The sequence below is a fragment of the Macadamia integrifolia genome, chromosome 11 (assembly GCF_013358625.1).
Source record: "Macadamia integrifolia cultivar HAES 741 chromosome 11, SCU_Mint_v3, whole genome shotgun sequence".
NCBI classification, from domain to species: Eukaryota; Viridiplantae; Streptophyta; class Magnoliopsida; order Proteales; family Proteaceae; genus Macadamia; species Macadamia integrifolia.
In genome coordinates this window covers 25848706-25861767 of record NC_056567.1, presented here as the reverse complement: position 1 = coordinate 25861767, position 13062 = coordinate 25848706, and the positions used below count along the sequence as shown (strand labels likewise).

Genomic DNA, 13062 nt, shown 5'->3' with positions numbered 1-13062 from the left:
GGAAAGATATAATATATCTAATCCCCACATCTTAAGATGGTATTAGGAGATTGGAATGAACATAACTCCAAATGCAGTCCAGATACTTAAAGCCTATATAGGGAAGATATAATATATCTAGCCCCCATCCCTTAATATATAGGGAAGATAAAATATATCTAGCCCCCACCCCTTAATATATAGGGAAGATATACTATATCTAAGTATCTGGACTGCATTTGGAGTTACGTTCATTCCAATCTACTAATACCTTCTTAATACATAGATGTATCGTGCTGGAAAGTAATATGGTTAAACACATTTCAACACATAGTTTAGTCACTTGACATTCCTACCTTGACTTGTTCCCTTCCTACTCAGGAGTTACTTCTTTATAGAAATATTATCATTTCAAATTGTTGCCTAATGCTTTCGAAAATGTGGATCATATATTTTTTTTAGATGTCATGTCTCCGAAATATCTGAGAAATTGATGATCTGAAAGTATTCCCTAACTCATCATCCCTTGTCTTCCTTCGAATGTGAATGAAATGTATTAATAAGGAATTTAAGGGCAATTCGATCTACAAGCGAGTGGTTAGGTTGGCCTTCTATGCTTCGGTGTATCACCTTGGGTGGGAAAAGGAACATGCATATGCAGGTGGATTTCTTCTTCATCTCATTTCTTCTCTCAAATTTGGAGCTCAATAGACTTTGAAATCAAAATAAGAGTAAATCATCTTCATGTTGCTAATTTAGAATCTGTCGAAAACCATCATATTGTTTCGTCTGGGGTCTTCAAATTCAGCACCTTTGATCTCCTTGTAATTTTCTTAGTTTTGGAGAGCGTATGCCCTCTCTTTGCTCCCCTTTGGGATTTTTGTATAGCTCTTTCCCTTTCTAATATATTTCGGGTTCATCCCCCCACCCCCTCAAAAAAAATTAAAAAATTAAAAAATAAAAAAATAACATAGAGATATATCATTTTTGTTATTTGAGTTCTGAATGTTTGAGTTATAAAAGGTGTGATCACTTTGATGAGAGTGCTTCGCATGATCATGTTATTAGCATCTACCAACTAACAATGGATTCTTGGAGGTCTTGTAGATATGTTGTTAATGAAAAGTTATAAACATCTAACAATGTTATGCAAAAAATTAATCTCATTACCAAGCATGAAATTTGCTTAATAAGATGAAAATTTTAAGAACTATGTGATTGATGAGAAAATGATAAAAGGAAAGAAAGAAGAAATTAGGTTGTTATGAAATAGTGAATATTGCATGCCTTCTAAATATACTTCCTTTCTATGCTTGTTTCATGACATATTCAAACATAACGAAAATAATTTGATTAGAGTGGTTTTTTACCCAAAAATATGGCCCAGATTTACAAAAATTATTTTTGATTGAAAATTTAGCCCAGAAACAGAATGGTTATCATGCAGGCCCTAAATTTCTCATGTTACATACAAAGCATAAATTCATATCTAAGAATTTGAATTTGTGATTGAAACCATTTGCCGAAACCGAATCGATCCATTTACACTAAAACCACAAAACCGTTTAGTAAATGGTGTGATTATGGTTTCAAGTTTCAGGCCGATTAGCTAAATGTGTTAGGTAGGTTTTAACCACGAAACCCGTTGGTTTCAAACCGAATTGAAACTATTTAAACCGTTTAAACCAATCCGATTAATCCTTATAACAATTAAATAAAGCAGGGGCAGTAATTCGTATAAAATTAAATTAAGTGTCCATCCTACTTTGGTATGATTTATTGTAATTCAGTTCAAGTTTAGGCTTTAGATCATGAACTTGTAATTCATATATGTTGCTATGTTATTATGTTATCACAATGGGGTGTTTTGGCTGAACCACCTATCATTTTAATATTTTATGCTGCAAAAGGTTGGATTCGAATGTTGTATGATATTAATTTTATATGTTTGAGAATGGTCATGTAAAGAAATAGCACTAGATTATCAAATTAAGACATACCATCGTCAATATAGAATCTCTTATTTGTGGTTGCCAATTATTTTTGAATAAGCTTATGATATTCAGTTTAGAGATGGTTGCAAGTTATAACAAACCGATTGTGAACCGTTTTACAAACCGTATGGAATAAATCGAAATCCAAACTGTTTAAAACAGTGAAATCGACACCGTTTAGAAACCGTGGAAACCGAAACTATTTAGTAAATGGTGCGGTTATGGTTTTAGTCAAATAAATGTAAACCAAACCAATCCGCACCATTTAAATCGAAACCAAACCGATTAACACCCTTATTCATATCTAGGTAAAGTGTGTGATTGACCAAATATAGTTCCAATTGCATCAAATTTCACGTAAGAACTTAATATAATGACTACTCACTTGGCAACTATGTTGGCATTCAAATTTTTTTGGAGATGCTATTCACATCATCATTTTTAGTGGAAAACATTACAACCAAATATAGTTTTAGATAAATGAGTGTTTGAAAATGGATTGACAATTCAACTTTTGCCAGCTTTGGAACTAATTGGTTCAACTACTTAAAATACTAATGTACAAATCCTAATTGGGTGGATCACAAAATAATTGAGGCTCAAAATACCTTCACACAAATAAAATAGGAATAGAGAAAATTCTAGAAGCCTACGTAATGATCAATATACAGAAAAATGCGTAAAGTTAATATTTTGACAAGGAATGGGGAGCCATCCCTTCTAATAATCAGATTCACAACCTAAGGAGTCCTCTACATGTCTAAACAAGCCATACAGGCATACACAGCCCTCTACATGTCTAAATAAGCCATGCATACACAATGGATAATCCTCCCTACACAAATCATGTAGAAAAGTCAAAAGAAGTACTTTTTAATATGGAAAAAATATTGTTGCCTGGTTATGTCCCTCTACATCCTGTCATAAGGGGCTGTGAAATGACCAAGTGGCCCCCTTGTTGGATTGCCCCTATGCACTGTCCCTCGAAGTGAGGGCTAAGGGAATACTTAAAAGAGAAAGATTGCGTCACATGTGCCTATTAGCCATGATTGAGCCTAAGTCTTTTCATAAAGGGGGACTCTTACTGGGTTGAATAAGCTCTTTCCGAAGGTTATGTTTTTTGGTCTTGCAAAGCTTGTTGGCATAGTTCTTCAGGCATCTAAATGGGTCAAGCTTTCGTTGGGATCTTCTTTTCATCAAAGTATATTCTACACTGAAGCCCAACCTCTCAATTAAGGGTGTCAAAAAAGCTCGATCAACCCGAACCAGCCCTAGCCCGCCCTGAGCCCTAACAGGGCTTGGGTTGAGATTTCAACCCATAGAGTGGGTTAGGGTTGAGATATTCAAGCCCGAGGCAAGGTTGGGTTGGGCTTGGATTGAGATCTCAACTCTACCCAACCCAACCCAACCCAATCCAACCATGTTTATTAAGTATATAATCATATAAATATGCTAATAATTATTATTGGGTACTTATAAAAAAAAGTCTTTCGTTTTCCACAATCTACATGTATACGAAAACTTTGGTCTTTGGCCTTTGCAATGCATCAAGATCAAGCAACCAAGTAACCGATAGTATTGGGTTGCATTGGATTGGGTTAAACCCAAGCCTAATTAGGGTTCATTAGGGCTGGGTTGGGTTGGGTTGGGTTGGGCTAAACCCGATAGGGTTGGGCCTAGACTAAGATATCCCAGCCCGACCTAGGGCTAGGCTAGGCTTGGGTTGAGTTAAGAGACCTTAGGGTTGGGCTAGGTTTTAAACCAACCCGGCCCATTGATACCCCTACTCTCAATAGTGTCCCTCCCAAAATGTCTTGGGGTCGAGGGAGCAGTATGTTTTAAGATAAACAGTTCTAACTTTTCCCAAATTTTTTCTTTTGTCATTTTTTTTTTGGGTGCATGTGTGTGTGAAGTTGGAACAATCTTCTTCAATTCTCCATAGACTTAAAGAGTTCATGTGTGGGTGGATTTCCATCCTCTGAAAGGGCCAGCTCCAATCCAGACATGATCTATATCATATTGATGTGTTATGCACTTAGATCTACATTTCTCATCGCTGTAAACTATTATTATACTCCTTACCCTGAGGTTCCCTCCAACCAAAGCTGTCCCAATGCCATATTTGGAGTCTCTATGGGATCAGTTCGAGTGAACTTGAATCAAGCCAAATGACTTCTCAAACAAACTCTTGTTCTTCATCTTTCTTGAGGAGTACTCCCTTTAGGATTAAAAGGAAGGGTTCAGAGCAATTCAACTACAAGAATGGAATACTTCAAAGCATTCTCTTCTAAGAGAATTTGAACTAATTGTACCACAGTTGAGAGTTTATGTCCAATTGCTCCACAGACACGTTACAATGTCTCACTCTCAGATGTACCCCTTGAGTTCATTTGCTTTTAGTTTAATATGGTGTCAATAGCATGCAATAGTTGTTTTTCCAACTTCTTCTTCTTCTTTTTCTTCTCTTTTTTTGCATATCCGGTGCATGAGGTTCCCACATGTGTGAGGTCCAGGGGACGAGATCTACACAGCCTTGTCCCAAAAATGTCGAGAAACAATTTTTTCTAGTTTGTCATTCCCTAATCCGAACACTGCAATATACATACATAAACCAAGTTTTAGGTCTGTCACTACATGATCAGGATCAAAATCTTATGTTCCAGCTGAGGCTCTCACCCCTCACACAACCCACCTCCCCAAAAAAAAAATTAGGATCAAATTAATGTTGTTTTGATCCCGGTTTTATGTGAGCAAAGCCAAAACCTCTCCCTCTCGGTTTTTCCTGCTCAACAATCTTTCTCTTGACCTCCTCTTCAGTCTCCTATGCTTCAGTCTACGAAAGAAATGGTCAGGTGCCTTTAAAGGTCATTGCCGCTTTGTTGGTATTGGTCAAGTGTTGGAAATACAGAGCCCTGCTGGTTCCTGCCCATGAATCCACTGGCGGATGTCATATCTTTCTTGCCTGTTAACATCTTGTCTAGTTGTTGGAGAACTCTCATTTTGCTAGGTTTTGATTTTTTGCAAAAGCTTCTCAAAGATGTGTCTGAAAGTACTTCAATCCTCAATCATATAAAGGTACATATGTTTTCATGTTGCGGTCGTTATGTTAGAATTTTCATTTCTTTCCAATAATACATTAAGGTCCAAACTGGTTGAACCATCTTTTTTTAGTATGTGCACTAGAGTTCATGGGTTTGAGAGGCTCCAGAAGAGCTGCCAAGGGAGGACATTTAGAGCTCAGTTCCAGCTCATTTTGATGATGACGAACTACTCTATTTGGAAAGAGAGAGAGAGAGAGAGGGGGGGGGGACTTCTGATTCTAAAAGATAAATCACTCTAATGGCTAAGATCAAAATCAACCCATTGATAATCGGTTTTCGATCAGGTTTAGATTTTTTATTAATTGGTTTTAGTCTCATTTCTGATTCCAGTCCCAGATAGGCAACCCTAATATTAATTAGAGCATGATGTGATCCTAATTTGCAAAGAAGTCCATGATAATCTATGGATTCAGGCACAATGTGATCTATCAGACATGAGTTTCTTTACATCATCATGAAATTTTTCATTTACTGAAAATAAGTTTCCAATATATTGTCTGTGCAATGTACATTAAATTCCTTGATGAAAATCATAATGCATTGTATGCCCCTTTCTTTTTCTATTAAATTTCTTTAGCCTCGCACTCCTTATAGAGGTGGTATTTCGTTGTAACCAAAGTAGTGAATTGAGAAATTGTACAAGTCTTTTGATTAGGCTTTGTCACCCCCTCTCCCCAAAAAAAAAGTTCTTAAATTCTTGAATGAAAATAGAAAATAAGTGGAAAATGACTTATATTATTATGTAATTCTTCGAATATACATATGGGATGACAAGATTTTACCCTATTAAAAAAAACAATGTTATAATAAAAGAGCCAAAAAAATTAAAGATATAATTTTTTTCATCAACTTTGGTTACAACAAGAATTTCCCTTATTATTATTAATATCACTAATTATATAGTTGTCTTAATTTTTGTATGAAATTCTTTTTCTTTGATATTTCTTTAAAAGTACCATATTTTCTTCACCCACGGAGAAAGAAATCTCTTCCCCACCAGTGATATGATCATCATGTGATTGAACTCTTGGATCATCATTACACTTTCAAGTCTCATCCCTACTAATGAAATCAAAATTATTATTCCCCAATGCACTATTATAGTACCATTGGAGTGAATGTGGAGGTTCCTCTTCACCATTACTATATACAAACTTGGTTTAATATCCACCCATATTTGCAACTAACTTTATGAAAAATAAATAAATAAATAAATTTTGCAACTGACTAAAAAATGGAACATAAAGCCTAAGTTTAAAACAACAAACGTAATAATAAATTAAAAATGAAGGTTACCAAATCTGAACATAAATTAATCATCTTAAAAGCATTAAAACATGTCATTAACTATAATTAATGGTGAAAGTCTTTTACATGACTCACTGGAGAGGCCTCCCTATATGTCCCACTTGTGGTTGTTCTGCCCACTATATAGAAAAATAACGGTCTAGATTAGCCATATGTCGAATTTCAAAGATGATCGCTTATGTTTTACGACAAGGGATAGTGATCAAAGTCACCAAATGATAAACTCTATTCACCATATAACATCTTTAATTTAAAAGCCATTACTGAAGGAGGGTTGATTAATAGGGAAACGGTTTTCAAAGGCTTGTCTATTTTTCCTTATAAAAACCAAAGTAGCAGAGAACCCCATTACATTGCAAACAAGAAGAAATCAAGAAGAAAGGTATAGAGTTTCTATCATGGTGAGTGTAAGAAAACTGGCGGCGGCGGCCTCGCCATTGTCCATAATGGTATTAGTCCTACTGGTGGGCGCGGCGACCACCATGGTTGCACACGGCCAAACAGTAGAATTTGAACCAGGACATCGAAATCCCTTCGAGTTTGTACCACGACTACCATGTAATGCACTTGTGTATCCTGCTAGAACTTGTGCGATTGAGTACAGCAGCTCTTTGAGGACTGGTAAGATCAGCTACAGCCAGGAATGCTGTAAGGGCATAGCTAATGTCAATCTCTATTGTTGGAATGCTCTTTACCCTGGCTTTTCTTGGTTACCTGCCCATGCCAAACAGCTCTGTGGTATCAAGGAAGTTGAGATTGCACCACTCGCTAACTAAGAATGGAAACTCACAGCCACGTGTATCTTGTCAATTGGTTAGAAGAAGATGCCTCTTTGTGTTTGTCCATTGGTGTATATCTAGTATCATATGACCTATCACAGCCTCCTATAATCGCCACGTCTCCAATAATAATTATAAGAGTATTTGGATCTAGTTACAGCAATATCATTTTTTCTTTTTTCTTTTAATTTTTTTTTTGGGGGGGGGGGGTGGGGTGGGTTTAGGCTTGGTTGGGGTTGGGGGTTGGGGAGGGATGAAAGATGAGTTTGAACAATAATTTTGAAAAAGAAAAAATGAAAAAAATTAAGGCAAATTTGGTTTTGGTTAGACCTCACTACTTATCCAATCCATTTCATGCTCTTTGGTTTGGTTTATATAAAGAAAAAATTGGGTTGAACCGAGTCATAACCAACAATTCAACCAATAAATCTTTGCTATTTTCTCAAGAAAAGGAAAAAAAAGTTGCTGACTGGCCCATGTTCTTAGCTGGTTTGACCGATTATCAATGCATAAAACCAAGTAATTGATCGAACAAGGTGTCCGGTTCTAGCTCATGTTGATTAAACCGGTCGGGCCAATCCAATTTCTGAATTAAACTATGTACAGCTCCATTCAAAGTGAGATGTTTTAAGCACCTGGCAAGGAAAACCCTTGAGAGTGATGTTTTCTCTGTATTGAATTGCCTCCTTTCCATCCCATTACTATTAAGACCTCTCACATCTTGTGCAGGCAATGCCTGAAATAGAACCATACGAGCTACTAATGTCTATAAAAGTAGAACAAAGCAACATCTATGATGGTAAAACACTAAAACTCTTCTTCAATACATATGTATTTAAGTTTGGTAAAAGGCTATGGAGTAGGAGGAAAAAAAAGGTGTACTTTTCAGTTGGATTTTAGTTGGAAGTACAGGAAAAAATTCATTAATTTTACTTCACTTTCATCACCTCTAACCAAATGGAATTCTCACTATTTTTCTTCTGATGAGGACTTTTGAACTTAATTAAATTGGGTCTGAATCTAGTTGATTCTGTGGAGTCCAGCCAAAATTCAAAGAGCATGGGATCAACAAGCGGCCGGTGGCTGTCGAAATCTGCTGTTGAAATCTCTCATACCAAGTCAATGGAAGCATGGGAAAGGGACATCACCCAGTCTGTATTAAGTAGAGTCAGACTTGGTGCTCGTCTCTTCATCCCAATATAAGCAGTATAATTAAGCAGCTCTCTCGAAGATCACCCACCAGTTAATGTAGATGATGTATGGCATAATGAAAAAAAGGTAGGTGGAAATTTGGAATGCTGTTAAAATCGATTCTCGTCACAAAGATTTTATTCTCTTCACATCTTGTGGTTTCACAAACAATCAAACTAGGATTGAAAGCATTGGCAAGTGAGCATACCTTTAATGAAATAGCTGAGGTATCCATGCATGCAAAGCCTCCTTCACTTCCTTCTCATCATTAGCTTCCTTCTCATCTAAGCACACATCATATTCACATCAGTTTCCTGTTCAATGACAAAAGTTCTTATGCAAGCATAGTTCTGATAAATGTTACACTAAATGCTGGTGGAAATTTTACGCCCCCCACCCCACCACCCCCACAAGAAAAGAAAAAAAAGGGAAGCTGCTGGAAATATGGTTTTAGACCTTCAAGAGGCTCCTCAGTGCTTCTTATCTAAATATATTGATAAACCATGCAACCAACACAGACATGCACACGTTGTATTAAGGCTAACAACGAAATAGTTTCCCATAGGTCTTGCATAAATGTTGTAATGGTGATGGACTTGTACTGACAAGTTATAGCCATCTAAGATCGCGGTGCATATAGTTAAAAAATGCATTTTGGAACAGCCTTGTCCAGAAGTTAGAAGAATAATCTGATTACTAAGCAGGAAATTTGCTTAATAAGATGAAAATTTAAGAATGATGTGATTGATGAGAATAAAAAATAAAAAATAAAAAAAAAAGACATTAATTGTGAATGTTTCATGCCATCTATGTATGATTGATGCTCAGTTGATTGCAGGCCTCATTAAAAGGACTACTATTTTTTACCTCAGACTAGAGGTAGATAGTGAGACGGTTTATAGACAACAGCCCGAAGTTCAGTGGCAGACAGCTAGACAGTGAATTGAATGTAAGTACAAGAAAAGTCCATAATTCGACCCTCTTAACCCCCCAGCTCCAATCCTTCTTGATATAATAGTAATAGTTTAGTGTTAGTAACAAATGTGAGAGTGTGCACATTCAATCAATCCAAAAATGGATTGATCAGAATCAGATCAAAATTGGTTGAGGACTGATCTGGATCCTATTTCCTGGTTTTAGGACCCTAGAATGTATCCATAAAAAAACTCAATTTAAAATTAATCTGACACGGATTGATTTGTATCGATAGATACTGACGCTGATACCGTGAGCTAAATCCTTGACACTACTATAATCCAGTTCTATTTGAATTAATAAAATTCCACCAAGACCAAGAAACAACAAAACGGAACAGTAAATACATATTGTTCATTGGGCTAAATATTACATATAAATCACACATAGGAGAATATCTCAAGAAGATCAGAAGAGACTCAAAAGCATATGTCCCTCCATTTTTTTATTTTTAGGGAAACAGCTGACACACCCTCTCTTCTTCCCTGACACATGGGCTCTCTATATTATTAGACTGGTGGTTCACCTCTCTTGTGCTTCCATTGGCTCAACATGTAGATGCCCTGCCCTTATTTTTACAGATCTCATGCACTCAATTATCCTGCATATATGGAAAAAGAAATAACAATTACTTATTTCATCAATTAAGTTTGAGATAGTAATTAATTTTATATTTAATACAATTATTTATGAGCTTCATGAACTTTTAAAACATTTCAAATGAACCACTTGGGTTGAATGGTGTTTCAATAGGTTGAATCAAAGGGCAAACTTATCACTTGGTCTCTTTAGAATAGTGAAGCCATTTGGAGTTGCAATAAAGGGCATAAAGCAAAGAATTGTGAACCATTTTAGAGTTGTAGTAAAGGGAGGTTGCTTACTTGAAAGATGTCTTTTCAAGGCTGTAATTAGCTCCTGGGGATCCCATTTGGTTTGTTCGTAGGCCTCGATATGTCCATCTCCTAGAGAAACAAATTTTCACAAACATGAAGATACATAATTTCTTTCAATCGTTAAGAAAAATTGAACCAATACTATATTCAATTTATCATTTTTTTTTATGAAAAAAAAAATGAAGATTCAACTAAATGTATAATATTTTATTGTTTACGATTTTTAGTTACTATTTGGCATAAGTTTTTCTTCATTGTAGGTGAAGAAGATTAAGGTATTGGGGTGTTGTTATCTTCCCTCTTCTATTGTACGAAGTCTGAAAATCCCTTGGCACTATTTCTACAATCCCATTCAACCACATAATAAAAATGATAGATTATGAGTTTGTATCTTCAATGTAGTTGCATGGAAAAAATTCTACCAAGAAAAAAAATGTAAGTGGAAAGAAACTCGATTAGTTATAGTGTCTTTGTTGGTATTAGCTAGAAATTCCATTTTATTTCTTTTTCAAATTCATATGACAACACTTCACACCCAACCAGATGTAGCCTTGAATAAAATAGGCATTTGATCATTACCAAAAAATAAAATAAAATAAAATTGGCCCTTCTTACATTGCCTTTTCTTCCCATCTTTTATATATATATATATATATATATATATATATATATCTTATATCATTTGATCTATATGTTTAATACTTAACTTTTGTTCTAAATAATATGATGATATTAAAACTCATCTAAAATTTTATACACTTAGGCAACTTTTACATCTTTCACTATCAAATTTTCTTATTGACACCCCCTTAAGTGTCAAATAATTCAAAAATTACTTTTTTTTCCCTTTTAATATTACACATATTTTTTTTCCCTTTTAATATTATACATATTTTTTTTCCATTGACTCTGATGTTGTCATTGCACATATGTACTTGAAATATGTGCATGACAATGACACATTTTGATATGTAATTTTTAAACTATATTTACACATAACTTAAAGAACTATTAATATTAGACTAAAGGAAATTAAAGAAGGTGTTAAATTTTAAAAACACCGATAGATGTGTCATTCAGACACTCCCACTCACTATTATGTATATTAAAAACGAGTGGATCCACTAATTTTTTATCTTCAAATTAGCCATTCTTGCGAAGAAAAAAAAAATTGAAATCTAGAAATTGTCCGTACTAAAAATATATATGTACTCTTGTAGTGGGTTTCATTCATGTTCAGCAATATAGTAAAATTACTTTAACCAAGCCACTGCCTAAAGACAAAATAAATTTGATTCAATAATATTACCTCAATCCATGTTGTTAGTTTTGGCCTCCCAGCTGTGATGTCATACTTCTTCATATCGAGTAGAAGAAGTTGAAATCTTTCAACAAATGGAGCATATGCTATATCCACCTGAAAATTACACATCATTATCCATAGATGATATTTAGCAATTCTGAAACAAAATCTTATCTCTCCAACACCCTCCACCATATGCAAATATCTAGAATAAAATAAGGGGAAAAATAAAAGAATAACCTAAAACAACAGAAACCATGAATCATATGAAACCTGAAGAATAGTAGCAATTATTCATGATCAAGACTTCTTCAAAAGAAGCCAATGTGAAGTTTTCTTTTCTTTTTATTTTTTTTTAATTTTTTTTTTAATTTTTTATTTTTTTTATGAAAACTCTGCTTTATCATTATATAGCTACACTTAATAACAATTGACTTTACCTAGAGTCAACATTGACCTTATAGTCTTCTACTCTTGAAATATCAATTAAGCAGCAATTTAATGTGATTAAGTGAAGTGGTTTTCACCAAGGATCAATGACAATGTAGGAATTGACAAGTAGGGCATAACCACTCTCCATTTGAGCCGAATTTGAATTATATGGAGAAAATCCTTAAGGGATATTTCAATTCCCACGTGCGTTTTTGAGTGAAAAATAAATAAATGAGGTTTATGTGAAAGTAAAATAATCTCACATCAGATATGAGTAGCCTGATGTAAAGGCTTGTACACCATTTTCTTAAAGACTAGCTTTTAAAGGTGAGTTCTACCCATCCCAACAATCTTGTCCTGCAACCCCTGCTCCTCATAAAAAAGAACTAAAAATTCCTATTTAGATATGCTCTTGAACATCTAAGCTGTTTCTACATATATAGGACTAAAGGTAACTGAAAGATTAAGTTGAAGTTAAAGGAAAGAAAGTTGAGCAATAACTTTGAATTTCATAGAAAATAATCATGAATAAAAACTGAACATCAACCTTAGCATTCCTAGTAATCCAAACACGCTATGCATATGGGCATAGATAATTTGTGTACAACCTGCAAGGAACATCACCCCAAAAGAAAAGAAAGAGAGAAACTTCAGCTCAACTGCATACAGAAGTTGGACAAAAATGGCAACCAGCCACCCACTAGACACAGAGAGAGAGAGAGAGAGAGAGAGAGAGAATCCATTGCACATATTCAGTAAACATGACTGACCTTATTGTTCCATCAAAAAAAGCAAGTGGTGATAAAGTTGAGTTTAGAGGAGTAGGCAGAGTTTCTTGGCTACTTCAGAAAGAGAAAGAGAGAGATTAAAAAAAAAAGAAAAAACCATCATTAGTCATTAATGATGAACCCAGACCGTCACAGGAAAAAAAAATGAAAATGAAAGAACTCAATAAAACCAGAAAGAAAAATTAGAAAAAAAAAAAAAAAATTAGATTCTGGGATAGTCTCCAGCCACCATTGCTGGTTTCAAGCTCTGATTTTATGAAGTAGAGGTTTGCTGATAAAGTTCTTATAGTCTTATATGTACAGTTTTTTTTTTTTTTTT

The 13062-nt window shown here is 34.8% G+C and overlaps 1 protein-coding gene and 1 long non-coding RNA gene across 3 annotated transcripts in view; both read right to left on the bottom strand.

Annotated features, from left to right (window-relative positions):
- The window catches only part of LOC122093025 (glutathione S-transferase L1-like), a 20063-nt gene that overhangs the window by 1733 nt on the left and 5268 nt on the right, over positions 1-13062 (bottom strand). Inside the window, exons 4-5 of the mRNA XM_042663293.1 lie at positions 11530-11637; positions 7797-7927 (exon numbers count right to left, since the gene is read on the bottom strand). Of these exons, the coding sequence (XP_042519227.1) occupies positions 7797-7927; positions 11530-11637 (239 nt within the window). The remainder of the gene's footprint in view (positions 1-7796; positions 7928-11529; positions 11638-13062) is intronic.
- Positions 6396-8741, bottom strand: LOC122094278. Of its 2 annotated transcripts, none has more exons than XR_006144707.1 (3): positions 8561-8741; positions 7797-7897; positions 6396-7266 (listed from the first exon to the last, which is right to left on the bottom strand). It is a non-coding gene; the product is annotated as an uncharacterized LOC122094278 (long non-coding RNA). The 2 variants fall into 2 exon arrangements; XR_006144706.1 differs by having other exon boundaries at positions 6396-7096.